A 17,515-nucleotide genomic window follows, 5' to 3' on the forward strand; every position below is an offset into this window, starting at 1 on the left:
GAAACTGAGCCTCTTGAATACAGCATCTTATACATAGCACAATCTGCAGTTGTCATAGTCATCTCATGCAGGCAGGCTGTCAAAAGGAGCACAGCTTGATTGCTGTTCTTACCCATGCTGTTTAAGTATTATTCACCTGATTGACTCAGATCATAGCAAGCCTCACATCTGTCCAAAGGTCACTGTTGTTTGGTTTGACTCCATTTGCCTCAGCGGATATTGAATCGGGAGTTGAAAGTTGATAAGACAGCAGAAGCTGATTCACGGTTTCATGGTTTCATCAGTTAACAGCTTGCATTTGTTGCTGATAATATATAAGCTAGTTCTCAACCCCTTGAAAGCTTAACTTAGCACCTTTTACCTTGGAAGCTAGTAAAGAAAAGATTATAAGCTATAAGTTTGTGTCTATAGAAATTCCAGAGTTTGCTATAAAATTTTTGCAATCACTGTTTTGAATAAAGCAAGAAAAATAAAAGTTACATTGGGCTGTAGTAATGATTGAGATTTTTTGTGACATTTCTTGAGTAACAGATGTAGATGTTTTATACTGGCAGAGGAATATATATATATATATATATATATATATATATATATATATTATTCTTCATTATGTTACACCCTGACTTGTAAGGGGAGTGTATGATTATATGATGAAATGTAAATCAGGCCGGTTCTTTAGAGTGACGCTTACATATTGCCTCTGTGGCCTGGCATTCAACAGTGACTCTTTGACTCAAAGAAATACAGACTTTTTCTATTTCGTTGAGAGATCACGTGAGTTTTTCATAACTGAGACTCAACCCTGTTGCATAATCTTGGAGCCATGTCTTCCTGTTTTTCGAAAACTTTAAAAGTATGTACTATACCTCTGAATACAAAACCATGGAACTATCTACTGATGTAATTAAACAGCGTGGATATACTTCATTTAAGACACCCTTGAAGCAAAAGTATCCTAAATGTACTTTTATGTCTTTCACCTGTTTATATACCGCAGCTCAGAGATCAGCGCATGAACTGCCCATGGTGGAGAAGCAGGATATGGACAGCTGTTCAGTCCTGGGAGGTCAACAGATGATTCTGACTGGGCAGAATTTCAGTGCTGACTCCAAAGTGATTTTCACTGAAAAGACTCATGGTGAGTAGCTTCCTGCTCAGAGCATTTTTAAAATGTCTTTAAGGGTACTGTCAGGGTTTGTTAAACAGGAGAAACGCTCGCGGGTTTTTATCAGGAACAGATTTACTTCAGAGATGTTTACGTGCAAAGCCCACTGTAAAGAGAAAGCAGTCACAGCAAAAAGGGCAATCCAAAGAATAGTAGGTACAGGCTGAGGTCAAAAACACAACGTACTAAACAATAGCAGTCCGGATCCAAAAACACAGAGTCAAGAGGAACGTAAGAAAGGGCCATACACGGGTTGGCTTTCATAAACAAGGTTCGCTCAGTAAGTAACATAAGGTTAGCAATACTTCGCAAGTGGCAGATGCAACAGCCTGGGTTTATATGGAAAGTGAATGATTATGTAAAATACAGAACAGCTGTAAGTTAAAACTCAGGTGACCCGGAGCGCACGAAAGAGTTCCCATTGGTTGATGGAGTCATGTGACCATCCGTTGAACCATGGGAACTGAAGTCCCCAGAGTCATTCACAGACTCAAGTGCTAATGTGGCCTGAAGTGAAGGAGGAAGCGAGACGTCCACAGAGACAGGTGTGACAGGTAGAGTCTGGACTAAATTTTTAATGGTTGTACTGCATCAAAAAGTGCTTTACCAGTAAATATACAGGATGCATTTTCCCCCACCACTGCATATATAAACAGTCAGTAATGTATGTTTTGTTGTAGGTGGTAGGCACCATTTTTTGATAATCTCATATAACGTTTAAATAATATCTTGCCATGACTGAGATTTGAAATGATTTGTTATAATTATTATTGGTTGCAAACTTGATATCATTATCTGCAAGTTCTGAAACAGTTGAAAGGCCTTGCCTCTTGTCTAAAAATTGCATTTTACTTGTCACGCTGGGTCTCTGGAATACATGAGGCAGAAGAAAGTGTTGAGGTTGTGATACAAAAGGACAATACTGAAGTATGTCTGCCTCATGTAAGCAATCAGTGTTATCTCTTTATGATCCTCAAAAAAATACCCCACCAGGGTATCAAGGCCCAACTGAGTAGGAGACAATGCCAGAATCCACAAAAGACATCAGACTCAAAAAGCACTAAACAAAACCCTGGGAAAAAAAAAAACAATGCACTATGCAAGCCAGACAAAATTTTCACAAACTGGGAAATATAACAAAAGACAACCAAACATTAAACATTCCGAGACAAAATGCGGGAAATAACCGAGTTTACATGTGGGGTAACCCACTCTTTTGTCCCAGTCCACAATGCCAGACGAGGTCCCTTGCGCTGAGCCTTGAGGTCCCTTGCGCTTGCCTTGAGCCTGGCGCTGGCATCTTACGCCATGTGGCTTCGGCACTGTCCTCTCTGGAGCGTGTGGTTCAGGCACAGTCCTCTCTGGAGCCTCTGGCTTTCTCACACTCGCTGGTTCGGAGGAGGCTGCAGTAGCTGAGAGCCGACGCTGCTCTGAGAGATTTGAAGATGTCCTCCCAGAATTCTCTGCCTTGTGTCGGAACTAACCTTCTTAGGTGCTGACTCCTGAATCAAGTCAACCAAAGCTATCTGTTACTGGTCATGTGGCAGACTCTCTAGCGTCATCCTCCTCCCAGGTCCTAATGCAGAACTGTCCCCATCAATCATGGTAGCACACACAAGAGGAGTAGGACAGGCTTTTGGGGAAGCATGAGGCTCTTTGGCAATTACTTGCACCTCCTCCCACACACTCCTAGCACTATGGCCAGTCTGGAACCCCACTGTGGGGAAAACACAAAGGTTGAATACTGACAACAAAGCACACAGCAAACACTAAGAATATGGGCACTAGAAACATAGACAGAAACAATGAATACAATGAACAGCAACGTAAGAGGCACAGGACAGTCTTCATAAAGACCTGGATAACAAGTATACTTTATAAATTTAGTTTATAAAGTATTTGTAATCAAAGCCTCAGGCTAAATCTCACTTATCAGTATGTAGGTATGGCATTTGAATTGTGACCTTTCCTATCTGTCTTGCTTACATTTGCATGACATCTAGATTACTGCTAAAATGTAGTGTTATCCTTAGGCTTAAACAGGCCAACAGGCAGGCCTCTGTGAATCTTTGTCTCCTGCAGTCACATTCACATGTGTTTGAGGTCCTTTAAGCTCATTTCAGTGAATAATACATGTACTTCAAAGTAATGTCACTGACATTGGTTAAAATAGTTTTCACCACACAAAGCTTTATGTTGTTAAAAGACAGGGCGAGTCATCTGCAGGTGCCATTGTTATGGTGCATTCAAATGTTAAGAGTCATTCATGCACGATGAGCACTGACTGTAAGAAGCAGATGGATTGTTACAACAACTTTACCCTTTGTTTGACAAATTGTAGACATGTGGTCAGTTACATAACATAGACACAACAGATCAAATTAACCACATTATGAACGACATAAAATTTGGGATGTTTCCAGAGATTAATTTCTAGATCAGACAGTACAGATCTTGTTATTGCCTTTCTTTGTTTGGGCTCACTAACTTTAGTTCACTCATGGCCTACTCTAAATTTCAGTTTGTTTTGATTAAATAATTCCAAAATTATACTGGTGTATAAGGATAAAGGATTGCTGTCTAGTTTGTGTTTGTTGTCTGGTTTATGTCTAAATTTTGTTTATGGTTCAATGTGGTGTCTGAGGGCCTGCCTGGACACAGGTCCATGGTAAGATGCTTAGTCTGTCAGTGTATAGCTGTGACTCATAGAATCCAGTGACCACTTGTTCTACACAAGGGCAGCTTTTAGAGGTGAACTCTCTGGGGTCTGCTTCAACAGAGCAGACTCTCTTTCTCTCCCTCCCTTTTCCTCTCTCTCTCTCTCTCTCTCTCTCTCTCTCTCTCTCTCTCTCTCTCTCTCTCTCTCTCTCTCTCTCTCTCTCTCTCTCACACACACACACACACACAGGCTCACTCACATTTATCAAAAAAAAAAAAAAATATATATATATATATGTTTATATATATATATATATATATATATATATATATATATATATATATATATATATATATATATATATATATATATATATATGTTTTAACTGGGTTCCCTGCTGTCTATCTTCACTCAGCTGTAATGGTAATTTTAATTAATAAAAAATTGTGGAGGGATTGCCTTTGTTTTGGAGGGTTTCTCTGTATGACAGAATTTTCTGGAACCGGCCACCTCTGAAATCCCTCTGAATAGGAGACAGCTGTTTTTGGCCAGCTCTCCTTTGGCTTCTACCACTGTAGCTCTGCAGAGCCAGAGGATAGCTGGGCTTCCACCCCTTGAAAATCTTTATGCTGAATTATATTTAAAAAATAGGCTCCTGCAGAGGGAGCATTGGAACGAATTCCGAACAAACAATAATGGAAAAAGGAGTAATTCTCACCTGTCTTTAGTGGAGTGACTTGATAATAAAATGGCCTTGAGAAATAAACCTAGCAGTTAGTCTGGAATCCCCCTTTTCTTTTGCTGACTAATTTGAGCCATATGCATCTCGTTAAACCAAGGAAGGGGTTTCCCGCATCTCTGAAAAGGATGTAAAAATGATTAATAAACTATTTTTTTACAATTCTGTATTTGGTTTTGACTGGACACATCAAATAAATTGACAAATGGCAAACCTATTGGATATGATGCCCGGAGAATAGGGGAAGATGACATGTAGGATATAGAGAATATAGGTGCAGATAGAAGTATATGGAGATCATTATGGTATGGCAACTCGTTGGAGAGTGATGGACCACCTCTGATCCTAGGACTCCATGTCAAACTCCCTAAAATCCCTAACAGATTTTATTCCTGTATTATTGGCAGGATACATTTCTTATTTACAGTATCTGTAGAACAGAACAATACTTTAAACAAAAGTGTAATGCCACACACACTGTCAGTCCTCACGCTAAAATAGTCAGTTGTTGTTCTTTCATTAGGTTTGTGTGAGATTCGAACAAAAAACTTCCCTACAGTCCACTCCACTGACTACATAGAATCACTTGCTGTGGGACTGCATCAGCATGCATAGGCCTAATAGGTTGTCTGTTTTGTTGCTCTGCCTAGAGGTGGGTCAGAGGTGTTAAGAGGAAGTGGTTGAGGCTAGAGACAACATCTCTCCCTAACATTTCTTTTGTATAGGACATACACTATAGGTGCAACATGGTGTAAGCAATCTCTGAACCATGGCATTGAGAGACAAGCATGAAACATCATTGCCCACATTCACCTGTCATAGCAACAATACGGAGTTGACTCATTAGGTACAAGGACAGGTTTGTGGGGGTGGGCAGTGTTTGCTATCATGTCTTTTCAGAAAGGTCAAACCACAACGGCCAAAGAACATGCACAAATCTGTTAGGTAAACCTGAATTTCCCTATGTTTCTGTATGGCACACCAAAACTGATTCACTGTTTAAAACAAATTTATTGAAAAACAAGACTGATCTCTCTAACTCTGTTTTTCCTCCTAGATGGCCAGCAAATTTGGGAACTGGAGGCTACAGTTGACAAAGACAAAAGTCAGGCAGTATGTACAGCTGCTAAATATAACCACAATTGCTCTAAAACAGCCCCCCCCCCACACACACACCCTACACACACACACATTTAACGACTTGATGCCTAGCCTACAGTTAATGTTATGCTTCCTATTTAAATATTTCTGAAAGTGGTAGATATATTAATATAGGTAAAATACAAAAACCAAGCCACTACTAGTGTGCACAGTCCACAGAGAGCACCTGTGTAAGAAATGTGTCTCTTTCTCAGAACATGTTATTCATCGAAGTGCCTCCTTATCAAGACCCATCTATCTGCCATGCAGCTAAGGTCAACTTTTATGTGATCAATGGGAAGAGGAAGCGCAGTCAGCCTCAGCACTTCACGTACACACCTCTGCCAGGTATGCTGTCAGATCCTCTCTGTAGATAGATCATGTCAGTGTTGTAATTTGGCAATATGCACCATTAAAACACTGTTTAAATCACACAGGACATGCTTTAAGGTCAGAAAGGTCTTGCCAGTGAACTAAGAGAGCAAAATGGTTAAGTAGAAAAAAAAAAGCTTAAAGATTAACTGCACTCTGCTGGTTTCAGCTAATTCCACCCCTAGTTCAATTTTGAAAAATACTTAACAAATGCACAGTGCACAAACAAGAAATGCATGAATGCTGATGTTCTTGTTACTAAGATGCATAAATATTATGCATAACTACTTGCTGATAATAGTGCTGGGTCAGTGGGAAATGTATGCAAGCCAATAGTGCTTCAATACAAATATAACTACAAACTTAGAACAAGAGATGATATGTAGACAGCGCAAACCAGCACTGAAATACTTGCTTGGCTTATATGGTTTTCATATTTATGTCATGGCATTGGTGGTCATCAGGGGTAGTAATATTGGTTGACTATGCAGATGTGATTTTCATCCCACACCTGTAGCAGAGTTAAACCAGAGCAGCGCTCAGAGAGACCCAGCTCTCAATACATTGTTAGCTACCCTGTTCTTCAGTAGGAATGTCATGAAACCAAAAATGTACAAGTCGGTACCAGTACCACAAAAATTCTACAATTCTAGATACCAATTTCAATATCACAACTAAAAATAAACCAATTAAATGAATGCATGTCAACATAAATGCTTTTTCCAGCCAAAAAAATGCAACAAGAACCATATCGTTTTCAGAATTCAGGGATCGAATTAATACCGAGGTATTGGTTCTTGTGACAGCTCTATTCCTCAGTGCTTAGGACCCCCAAAGAACAGGTATGATTTGGTTGGTAGATCATACTTCACAATGCAGTAACACTGACATTGTGGTAGTGTGTTAGTGTGTGTTGCGCTGGTATGATTGGATCAGATACAGCAGCGCTACTGGAGTTTTTAAAGCCCTTAGTGTCACTGCTGTCCATCCAACAGTGACCACTGATAAAATACTAGAGGACAACCAACACAAACTGTGCAGTGATAGATGAGCTACTGTCTCTGACTTTACATCTGCATGGCAGACCAAAAACGTCGCATTTCTAACAGATTGGACTGTAATTGTAATTGTAGAACTACAAAGTTCTCCTGTGTGGTCAGTGGAGCTGAGAGAATGGACAGTGAGTGTAGAAACATGGTGGTCATAATATGACTGGACTGTTTATGTCATAATTAATAATGAGAAATATGAATGCATTAAAATATTGTTATTATATCACAGGTCTACTAACAGTAACAAAAGGTCAAGGACCAAATGGACAAATTATCTAAATCACTTGCAATTATAACCTGCAGTCTTTTTCTGTAATGGTCAGTTGGGAGATAAGAAGTATAGCTAACCAGAAATCAAGTTAGTCTGCTAATTGTTACTAAACAAAATTATTAAATTGTTACTAAATTGTTACTTCAGGTTGCTCCATTCTATAAACAAAACCAGAATTTTTTTTTTAGTTGTGATTATATTTATGGTTGTTTTTTACTATAATTTCTAGACCATGACAGGCCTAGTGATATCTTGCCATTTCCTCCACTCCTAACCACAATGGACAATGCTTTTTCCTTTCTACAGTCCCATCCATCAAAACAGAACCAGTGGATGAATTTGAGCCTGGACATATGGGCTACGCAATGTCTCAAATCCTGGGAGTTTCACCCCAGTCCTACTACCACCAAAACCCACGCTCTGTCCTCAACCCAGATAATGGTCTGGTACCCAGCTTAGCATCCTGTCAGCAGATACGCTCCGGCATCTCCCAATCAGACCACCGCTTCCAGCAGCACAGTCCTGCTATTGTGTACTCCCGTAGTGAGAAGGACTTGGGCGGAAGCCTCTACTCCCATGCTGGAGTCAGCATGGTTCCAGACTCACATCGCTCTGTTCTGGTCCATACTGGTTCCTCAGCCCAGTCTTCTCCCTTGAGTGGCCAGCATGCTTTTACCCAGCATCCCTCCATAATTCAGTTCTCCCCTACCAACCATCACCTGCTGCGAGTGGGTGACCCACCTGCTCCACCACCTCCGGAACATCAGCATATCATCTACTGTGAGGGTTACACTCAGCATGGGTCTCAAGTAGCAACTACAAGATCTCCAGCTCCAGCACAGGCCCCAAACCCACCGCATTATCCCACTGTCATCCAGCAGCAGCCTTATGTGCAGAGGGTTCCCAAAGATAGGTCTCCTTCTGACCAGGTTGATCCACAGAGGTGTTCCCCTGCTGATGAACCAAGAGCATCCATTCCTGGGAGAGTTACTGTCAAGCAGGAAAACCTGGATCAGGCTTATTTGGATGATGGTATGTAGTAAGTATTTTAATGTTAAATATGCATCAAGATAGAATGACAAAACACACCTCACACATCATGTTAATGCCACTTTTAATATTAATACTTAATATCCAAAAATATTCCAGTTACAATTAAAGGGTTAATATTCCTCTGTTTTCCGAGGCGTCTTGTTATTGGTTTCTGTGAGGAACATCTCAGACCCTCAGTGGATAGTGGGTAATTCTCTTCATGAACGTGTTGTCTGTTGCGGACTTATGGGAGAGGTGCATCAACTGCATAGTGCATAGTGCATAGTGCATAGTGCACTATGATTTGTTTGTTGAGGATAATGAAAGAACTGGGGCACCCTAAAGCCTTGCACATGTAGGTGAACACTCACAAATGAGGGGCACCTAAAAGTATTGATATGGGGTAAGTGAAACTGGACCGCCCTGGAATATTTATTTCAAAATGCATTTTTAATACAAATCATGTGAACATACTAGAACTATTAAAGCACATTTTCCACCATATGTGGTTAAAGCGTTCTCAGGCTTTAGTGAAGAATCAAGAACTAAGGCTTGTCTGCAGTATGTTGGCATATCAGCATTTTGATATGTATTTGATATGTTTAGCTTTAAGTAAACATTTGTTGGGCATGTGTGTTCGCCATATTTTTGTCATGTTGGAAAAAAGCCTCCCAATCAGCTACAGATTAAACTATGGTTTAACAGATTTGAGGGTAGAATGGAGTTCCAAAGAACTGTGTATAACCAGTTGCCATTAGAATCAAAGAAGCTAACACTACTACAAACAATTCCCTCATATGTTCATAAAATATATAACACGTATTAGTTCAACACAGAATGGTGCATTGTGGCTCCTCCCTGACAGAGTTTGAAGTGTTTCACATCCATATTTATTTGTCACGCACTGTAAACACTGACCATCTGGTGTGGGTCGTTTCACCAGATTTTAGCCTAAGCTCATTTGTACCTGTAGGCCACTTCATTTCCATCTATCTCTCCTGTCAGCTACATGTCTGATAATAAATAGCTTGGTAGCTTTTTTGCTTCCATTATCATATATTCATACGTATAGTCTGTAACAAAAAACAAGAACGTTTGTTTTTACAGTTGGCAAGATTCTTATATTGGACTTACAGACTGCTTTTCCATTGGACATATTTAACAAGACATTCTATTGGATTTCACTGTAGTGTTACACTATCCAAGACAATATGATTAATAAACAGTTTATTTGTTTTAGGGGCGAAGCTGTTTTTGTGTACGGATTTAGAGGGGACATATGGTGCTTTTCCACCAAATGGGTCTACTTCTACACGACTCAACACGTCTCGGCTCGTCACACTTCAATCTTCACGCTTTTCCACTGGCAGGGCTCCTCTATGAAATGGAGCCGAACATGGCTTCGCGCCCCAGTTCTTATTGATCAGTTTTTTTGTTGCATGTTGGGCTTTCACTGGAAAAACTGTAAAGCTACGAGCTGTGGTTGTGAGTCCGATAAAAATAAATGTGAAAGCTACTGTAACTTTTTTCAAGCCGCGTTTGTTCGCTGGATTTGAATGAGCTCGGCAGTTTGTGGTGATAAGACATGTCTCTTTGGCCAATCGGTGCTCTTCAGGGTTTACACATTCAGCATTTATTACCTACTTGGCATGGTTAGAACCTAGAACCAGCTGGGACTAAAAATTTACCCGGTTCCAGGGACCAGATACCAGATTTGGCCAGTGAAAAAGCAAAAGAGCCATACAGAGTCATGTAGAGTTGTAGGTTCCGTGCAGTGGAAAAGATATAATCTATCCCTTATTATTATCCCTTATTCATAACATAAAAGAATTCTGGTGTGTAAATGAAACACCTCTGTGACCTGCTTTGGTCAAAATATCACAAGAATTAAATACCACCGCAGCATTCTCCCGCTGTCTAAACAGCCCTGTTCAGAAAGACTGGTTTCAGTGCCTATTCCTTTAAATGAGAACAAGCCACAGCTCAGTTAAGTGCGTACAGGAGTGAAGAGTAAGGAGCACAAGCTCTTGATTTCATTTTCTCCATATTTACAGTGCTCATTTCTCAGTGTGTGCAGGAGGCATCCTTGTCAGTTCTGTCTCCTCTCCATTGGTGTATCTTTTTTCTCTGCCCATTGGTGTTCTCCAACTCAACTTCTCACATGCTGTCCACATGCATCTGCCCCAAGGACACCAGCTAGGAGAAGAGGCCTTTTTCCATTAGCCTAAATTAATTTCAGAGATAATATAAGGGATTAATTACACAATAAATGATCTCATCTACTATGCATAGCTTCTGTCTATTTTAGTTATGTGTCATGCTCAATTGATTTGTAATGACCATGGAAGCAGCCAAACCATACAATGATTTGGCAAATATCATGCATAGAAAATTATAGGAATTGGAACAGGAATTCCAACATAATTTTTGCAAAACAAGTTAGTAGTTTAAGAGGTACAATTTCCCTTCTACTTTATGATATCCCAGCTGGAGGGTTAGGTTGGCTGTACTTCAGAGCAGGAAATCAAACGTTTTCAACCTTAGGTACCAGCAAAAAACTAAAAAATAGAAAAACACAGTTCAGGACTTCTTGGATATGTTGACACTGTTATGATGTGCAAAACAAGTTCCATGGCAACCATTGTCAAGCAGTGGAACTGGCTGCCTGGGAGAGCTGGGGAAAGCCTTTTTGTTTGTTATACTTGGCCAGGGATTCCCCCTGGCCTTGTGCCCCTCAATTCTATGAGGGGAACCCACGAGAGGATTTGATTTTTTTCCACCAGCCATGGTCCTGCCAATCTGGCACACACGATTCCTATTTGCAGCTGCTGTGCTCCTCCAGAAAGCCAACATGATCTCTACAAGATAGTGATTGTGTGGGTGTCCTCAGGAAAAGGAAGGGGCCATGTTGGATGGAAAAAATGAAGCAGATGACAGAAAAAAAGACGAGGCCAGAGATGGAATTTTTTCTGGATAGTCTAATAGGGTTTCCCTCAGTAAACAGCAACGGGGCTGCTGTTGCCACATTAAAAGTGAGTTACTATGCGATGTGCCACGGACCACAGCTGTTTGATGTTTTCATTATGAGGTGTTGGTCAGGGAGCTCCTACCAGGCACAAGACTAATACATTTCTGTTGTTTGGCTTTCATCTTCAAATGTATCTGGTAGGACTATAAGAATTTTAACACTACTCTGGAAATCTCATAAAGTCTCTAATTGGGGAATTCCCTCATTCAGTGGTTGTAAGTGCTTTTTAAAAGCATGGCTACAGAGATGTTTAAACATGAGCTTCCAGTGAATAAATTCAGAAATAACTGCTACCACCCCCTATATAGGCCACTGAGTTTCAGTGATGCTACAGTAGCAGTTCTTTTATGGGGGAGGCCACTATGTACAAGAAGGATGAGTACTGAAGAAAGTCCCATATATCTTTCAGAGCAGAGGTGTAAAGGTATGGATCCACCCACAAACATCTCAGTATTTGATGTCCTCTAAAGCCTTCACACACATTCACTTTTCTTATGAGTCAACCATTGCGAGTTTCTCATCACCCTTTTCGTTAGTGGCTTTGCTAAGGGCAAAGAAGGTTTCTGTGGTTGCTTCTGATAGAAACACTGCACAAGGCACGTTGTTACACATTTCAGTTTGAGCAAACCAGTGTATTTTTCAAAAGAGATTTACTGAACCACTCAGCTGACATCCCATTCTCTTTTTTGTAAAATATATGTTTCCATTTCTGCAAAGCAAGCCAATAAACCAGAGCCATCTTAGTATAAACTCTTTGCCAAGAGATTAAAAAGGAATGGGTACATGGTGCCTGCTAACTATGCACACTCAATATAAACAAAAAATCTGTCTGCCACAAACAACTGATTTTAGTTCAGAACATTTCCTCCTGTCTTCAAGACATAAACAAAAAATAGGCTGGATACAGTTGTGGGGGCATTAAACAGGCCCAGTCCTTTGTGTTCAGTTACACAGTTCTCAAAGACTTTCCAGACTGTAATCTAACCCTGAGGCAATGGAGAGGTGAAGTTCTTCCAGATGGAGAACGTGACAATAATTTAGATAGAGCACGTAAGGTGTGCACATTAGTTACAGGTCACTTGTTTTAGTTGAGAATAAGACTGTTCACTTAAGCATAGAAATAAGAATAGCAGTTTATTGCAGAGATGTCTGTTGTTGGCTGACACAGAGGAGTGTAAAGGAAATGCTGGAGTGTGTTCGGAAACGGTAACTTGATGTTTTTAATAATCAGAAAATTCCAATAATAAAGGGAACAAAATGAAATATTGACCTATATAATTTTTTATGGTCAGAAATTAAATCAACTCCTGTAGTTAAACAGTGCCTTGTTCAACCAACAGGAACTTCTGGTCTTATAGAAAAGTTTTAAGGCAATGTCCTAGTCAAGATTTTTAGTGATAACACGGGTGTTCTCCCCGTGTCCACATGGGTTTCCTCCGGGTGTTCCGGTTTCGTCCCAAAGTCCAAAACACACGTTGGTAGGTGGATTGGCGACTCAAAAGTGTCCATAGGTGTGAGTGTGTGAGTGAACTTGTGTGTGTGTCTGTGTTGCCCTGTGAAGGACTGGCTCCCCCTCCAGGGTGTATTCCTGCCTTGCGCCCAATGATTTCGGGTGGGCTCTGGACCCCCTGAGCAGGATAAGCGGTTGCAGATAATGAATGAATGAATGAATGGCCTAATGAAAAAGTCTGTACAGTGTAAAATATTATTTTATGTAGTTAACAACCGAATGTCAAATCAAATTACACTTTCAGTTACATTTCAATATATTTCAGCAAGATTAATAATTATAAATAACAAATACTCTAAATACTCTGTCCTTGTCACGAGGGTGGGTGTAGGGGAGGTCAAGGAGTGAGGAACAGGAAGGAGGTAATCGCAGGGACTTTAATATTAACCAAAAGGAAACTAGACAGAGAGGCTAGGGAACTAGAAAAGGGGCTAAACACAAAGGCTAGAACACAAGGGCAAAACAGATGCTAAACACAAGAGCTAAATACAGAGGCTAAACACTGGGGTTAAACACTAAACAACAACAGATCTAAAGGGGCAAGACACTAAACCATACGTTGAACATTAAAGAAGATGGCTAAACAAGACCGATAAACAGAGCAGAACACAGAAACTAAACATAGCAATAATCTTAACCAAGGACATGAACTACAAACATACATACACTGACGTGACTTTAAAATGACACCTGGGACAGATAACGAGGGGGCAGGAACACAAAGGAGGCACAAGAGGGAGGAACAAAGGCGGAGACCAGGAAGACAGGAACAAAACAAAGAGCCATGTGCTTATTCATACATGACAGACGATGGAAACAATGATACACAGACACCAGGAAAACACTAGACAAGGCTGTACATGACAAACAATGATTCGGAAAAAAATATATATTTTAAATGCATATTTCATATTTTAAATAAAGTCCGTAATGACTAGAAGAGTCATACCATTTAAAACAAACACTGTTCAAAATTAAAGAGCTCTTAATAGTTTATAAGTTACAGGTCCATGTCCGGATAGTACAGCGTCTGGGTTCGAACCTGGACCACGGTGCGCCTATTCATGACCCCTGCCTTATGCAATCTGACTTTAATGTGAATTCACATTACTTAATTTTTAGTATACACAGTGTTGACAGTTTTATTAAGTGCTTATGTGTGTGAATATAGTAGTATACACTTTTATTTATTTATTTGGTGAAATAACTACTTTGAGTCCTCTATGATTTATATTGCTTTCATTCAAGCACATTCTCTCAGGTGTGAACCTGCTGTTTCTACTAACAGTAGTTTAAAACCAATAGTTGCATGCTGTGGCCAGTAAAGGAGAAAGCAGTAGTTTTATTTTCAAGCAGTTTGAAATTGTCTGATGCCAAGCCTCTTGTGGCATAAAGTAAACTCTAAATTTAATAGCTGCTTACTAATATTTTGTGCAAAAAATAGTTTTATCACAGGCTGCTATTTATTTTACTTTATTAACCAGTTATTGGCTAGTTATTATACTATAAAATCCTAAACCAGTGGGATGATTTGACCAGATTTTTTTTTCTGCTGGACCGCCTTACTGGGCCAGCCTATAAAAGCCATTTACGCTTACTGACTGACTGACTGACACCTAATGTTGAAACGTGCATGCACGAGTAGGAACTATTAATTCAGCTGTATTTCACAAAGAGAACATTTGGTTGCCGCCACTACACCGTCTGTTGTTAGTTCAGCCATATTTCACATTCCAGTTCGTGAACTAAATTTGGAACCATTCGGCAGTGACTAAACGTTTCTTTTCCCCTTTTCCAAGTACTCTTTTTGGGACCTAAGAACGAGATTTCTAATTTGCCTAAATGTCAGTGATTTTGCTGTCTGCACTATTTCCCCCGTCCCGTTTCTTGCCATAACCCTTCATTAAATTGTTCACTTTGATGACATTGTTGAAAGGTGAGCAGAAGGCACAAGGGTTGAAGTGTTCCAGGGTTCAGATTTGAGAGATGAATTAAGACACACTCACGCCGCTTCAACACTGTAGATCCACCATCCACTGTGGATAGTAGGTCAGTGTTTCTGGTAAATGAGTTGGTTTAATATCATCTCAACACAATGCTTCAGTTGGTAATAACAGGCTTTCCATGATTATACATACACTGTCAACAACTGACAAGATAAACTATTTTTGTTAGTTTCTTATTATTTGTTATTTTTCAAAGACATTGATATGAAGCACCAAAGCTTCTCCAGATGTTCCAATGACAAGGGTATGTATTTTGGGCTTTCCTGTATTTTAAATAACACCTCTGTGACAATAGCAATATGGCTAATGGTGGTCTGGCAAACTAGGCCTGCCTAGATACTCTTTGCTCTTTTTTTTTTTTTTTTTTTTTTTTTTTAAACTTATGCCTTTATACACTCTACAAAGAGTGAACACACTATCTACAGACAGTCAATAACCTGTTGGCTGAAAATCATGCACCAGCTTATCAACTGATTATAGACAACTGTGAAAAGATCTTTAGGACACTTAATTTAAGACACTTAATTTGGACAGTCCAGTCTACAGTAGTAGATGTTCTGTAGACTATGAACTTGGCCATCTAATATTTTGGATAGTCTGGTCTATATTTGTAGACATGGAGGAGATATTCTTCAGACTATTAGCTTATTCCTGCTATAATCTTTTGGCTTGTCCAAATGATATTTGTAGATTTTTAGTGATGAGATTAGGTAATATGAATGAAATTATCAAGTATACAATGTAAGTCTAAAATCAGGAATTCACATGTACCCTAATCGAACACTTGTTGATATTCGTTCATTGTCTAAAACCACTTATCCAATTCAAGGTCGCGGTGGGTCCGGAGCCTTCCCGGAATCATTAGGTGCAAGGCAGGAACACACCCTGAGGGGGCACCAGTCCTTCACAGGGTGACACGCACTCACACATTCACTCACACACATGGACACTTTTGAGTCGCCAATCCACCTACCAACCTGTGATTTGTGGGAGGAAACCGGAGCACCCGGAGGAATCATACACGGACACGGGAAGGACACACCAAACTCCTCACAGACAGGAGCAGGACTTGAACCCACAACTTCCAGGTCCCTGGAACTGTGTGACTGTGACACTACTAGCTGTGTCACTGTTGTGATATATATTTCTGATCTACTGCAGTCTATACTTTACATACTTTGTTGACAGTCATATTAAAATTTATTGCATTCTTAGTTGACAACATGTAGTCTGTTGATTGAGTTGAAAAATAAAGATCTGTTCACATGTTATTGAGGATCAATTGATAAGCATTTTCATGACAGTTGAATGACACATTGATTGTTTACTGTTTGTAGAGTTTCTAGAAGCATACTATCCAAATAAAGTGTTACTAAAATGTTCATAGTTCTGGGGCAGCTGAGTAAGCAAGAAAAGACTGCTTACTATATTCTGAAAAATTATATGCTTAAGTTTATGTTTTGGATCGTGTGATTTTTGTTTTTTACTTTTAGAGGAGGTCAATGTAACAAGATTTTATTTCAAGTAATTTTGGAGCATTTCTATCGGGTCCAGTCATCATTAAGTTTTCACACAATGTGAAAGTCAGCTGCTGTGCTAAACAAAGTAATGTTAAACTAAAAGTAGATAAAAACAGACATAGAGGTTTTTTGATTTACTGTGACAGAATCCAGATGAACTCTACATCAGCTGATATTGTTGGCCAAGAAGTGCATCGAGTGGGCCCATGTTTCAGTATTAGAATGTGAATGGTGTTAAGATGCCCATGGTGAAACAGCAAAGAGGACACAGGGACTAAGCTGACTAGTGTGCTCGATTTCACTCTCCACTTTTGCTAAAAGTCATCTCAGTGGTTCTTCACTCTCTACCCAGGCACTCATCCATAGTACAGGCCAGTCAAAAAGTCCATTTTGCCAGGCTTAAACAACCAATGCCTTAACGCCTCTGCAGACAGCCCTTACACCTGTGCCATACATTGATGAGCTACCTACTGTAGCCATGTTGTCGTGATCCAGCCCCCCTCCAATTTACACACTGGAATATTCAGCTATGAGAGGGAAGTCTACTGGTTGCTTGTATAAACAGGGATATGGAGGCTGTGGCAACAGCAAGGCCTTATGTTTAGATTTAATGTCCACTGTTTAGTACTGCTCCTAGTTTAAATCCCTCACACATCTGTCAAAGATAAACCACCAAAGGGAGAATGCAGATGGCATCTTTACATGTGTAGAACAAGCAGTAACTACCTAAGAGATTGGAATAAGCGATGCTGTAAGTTACATTGTGCAATAAGCGATGCTGTAGTTGTGGACTGTGTACATAGGAGAACTCATAGGCAATTATTTATGTTATGCTCTTAAATACCAAATAGTTAATGTATAAACAGATCTGGTTTTGTTTAAATGGGTTCACTGCAATAACTGATGCTGCTAAAAGTTACATTGTGCAATAAGCGATGCTGCAGTTGTACAGCATTTTGGATTGGTGTACATAGGATAACTCATAGTTAATCATTTATGTTAGGCTCTTTAATCTGTTTAC

General features: G+C 39.8%; 1 protein-coding gene across 1 annotated transcript in view; it reads left to right on the forward strand.

The window, feature by feature from the left end:
* nfatc2a (nuclear factor of activated T cells 2a) overlaps positions 1-17,515 on the forward strand; it is a 34,071-nt gene that overhangs the window by 11,556 nt on the left and 5,000 nt on the right. The window contains exons 6-9 of the mRNA XM_066672759.1: positions 998-1,138; positions 5,621-5,676; positions 5,919-6,051; positions 7,705-8,430. Coding sequence (XP_066528856.1) covers positions 998-1,138; positions 5,621-5,676; positions 5,919-6,051; positions 7,705-8,430 — 1,056 coding nt within the window. The remainder of the gene's footprint in view (positions 1-997; positions 1,139-5,620; positions 5,677-5,918; positions 6,052-7,704; positions 8,431-17,515) is intronic.

Source organism: Hoplias malabaricus, chromosome 5, assembly GCF_029633855.1.
Source record: "Hoplias malabaricus isolate fHopMal1 chromosome 5, fHopMal1.hap1, whole genome shotgun sequence".
NCBI classification, from domain to species: domain Eukaryota; kingdom Metazoa; phylum Chordata; class Actinopteri; order Characiformes; family Erythrinidae; genus Hoplias; species Hoplias malabaricus.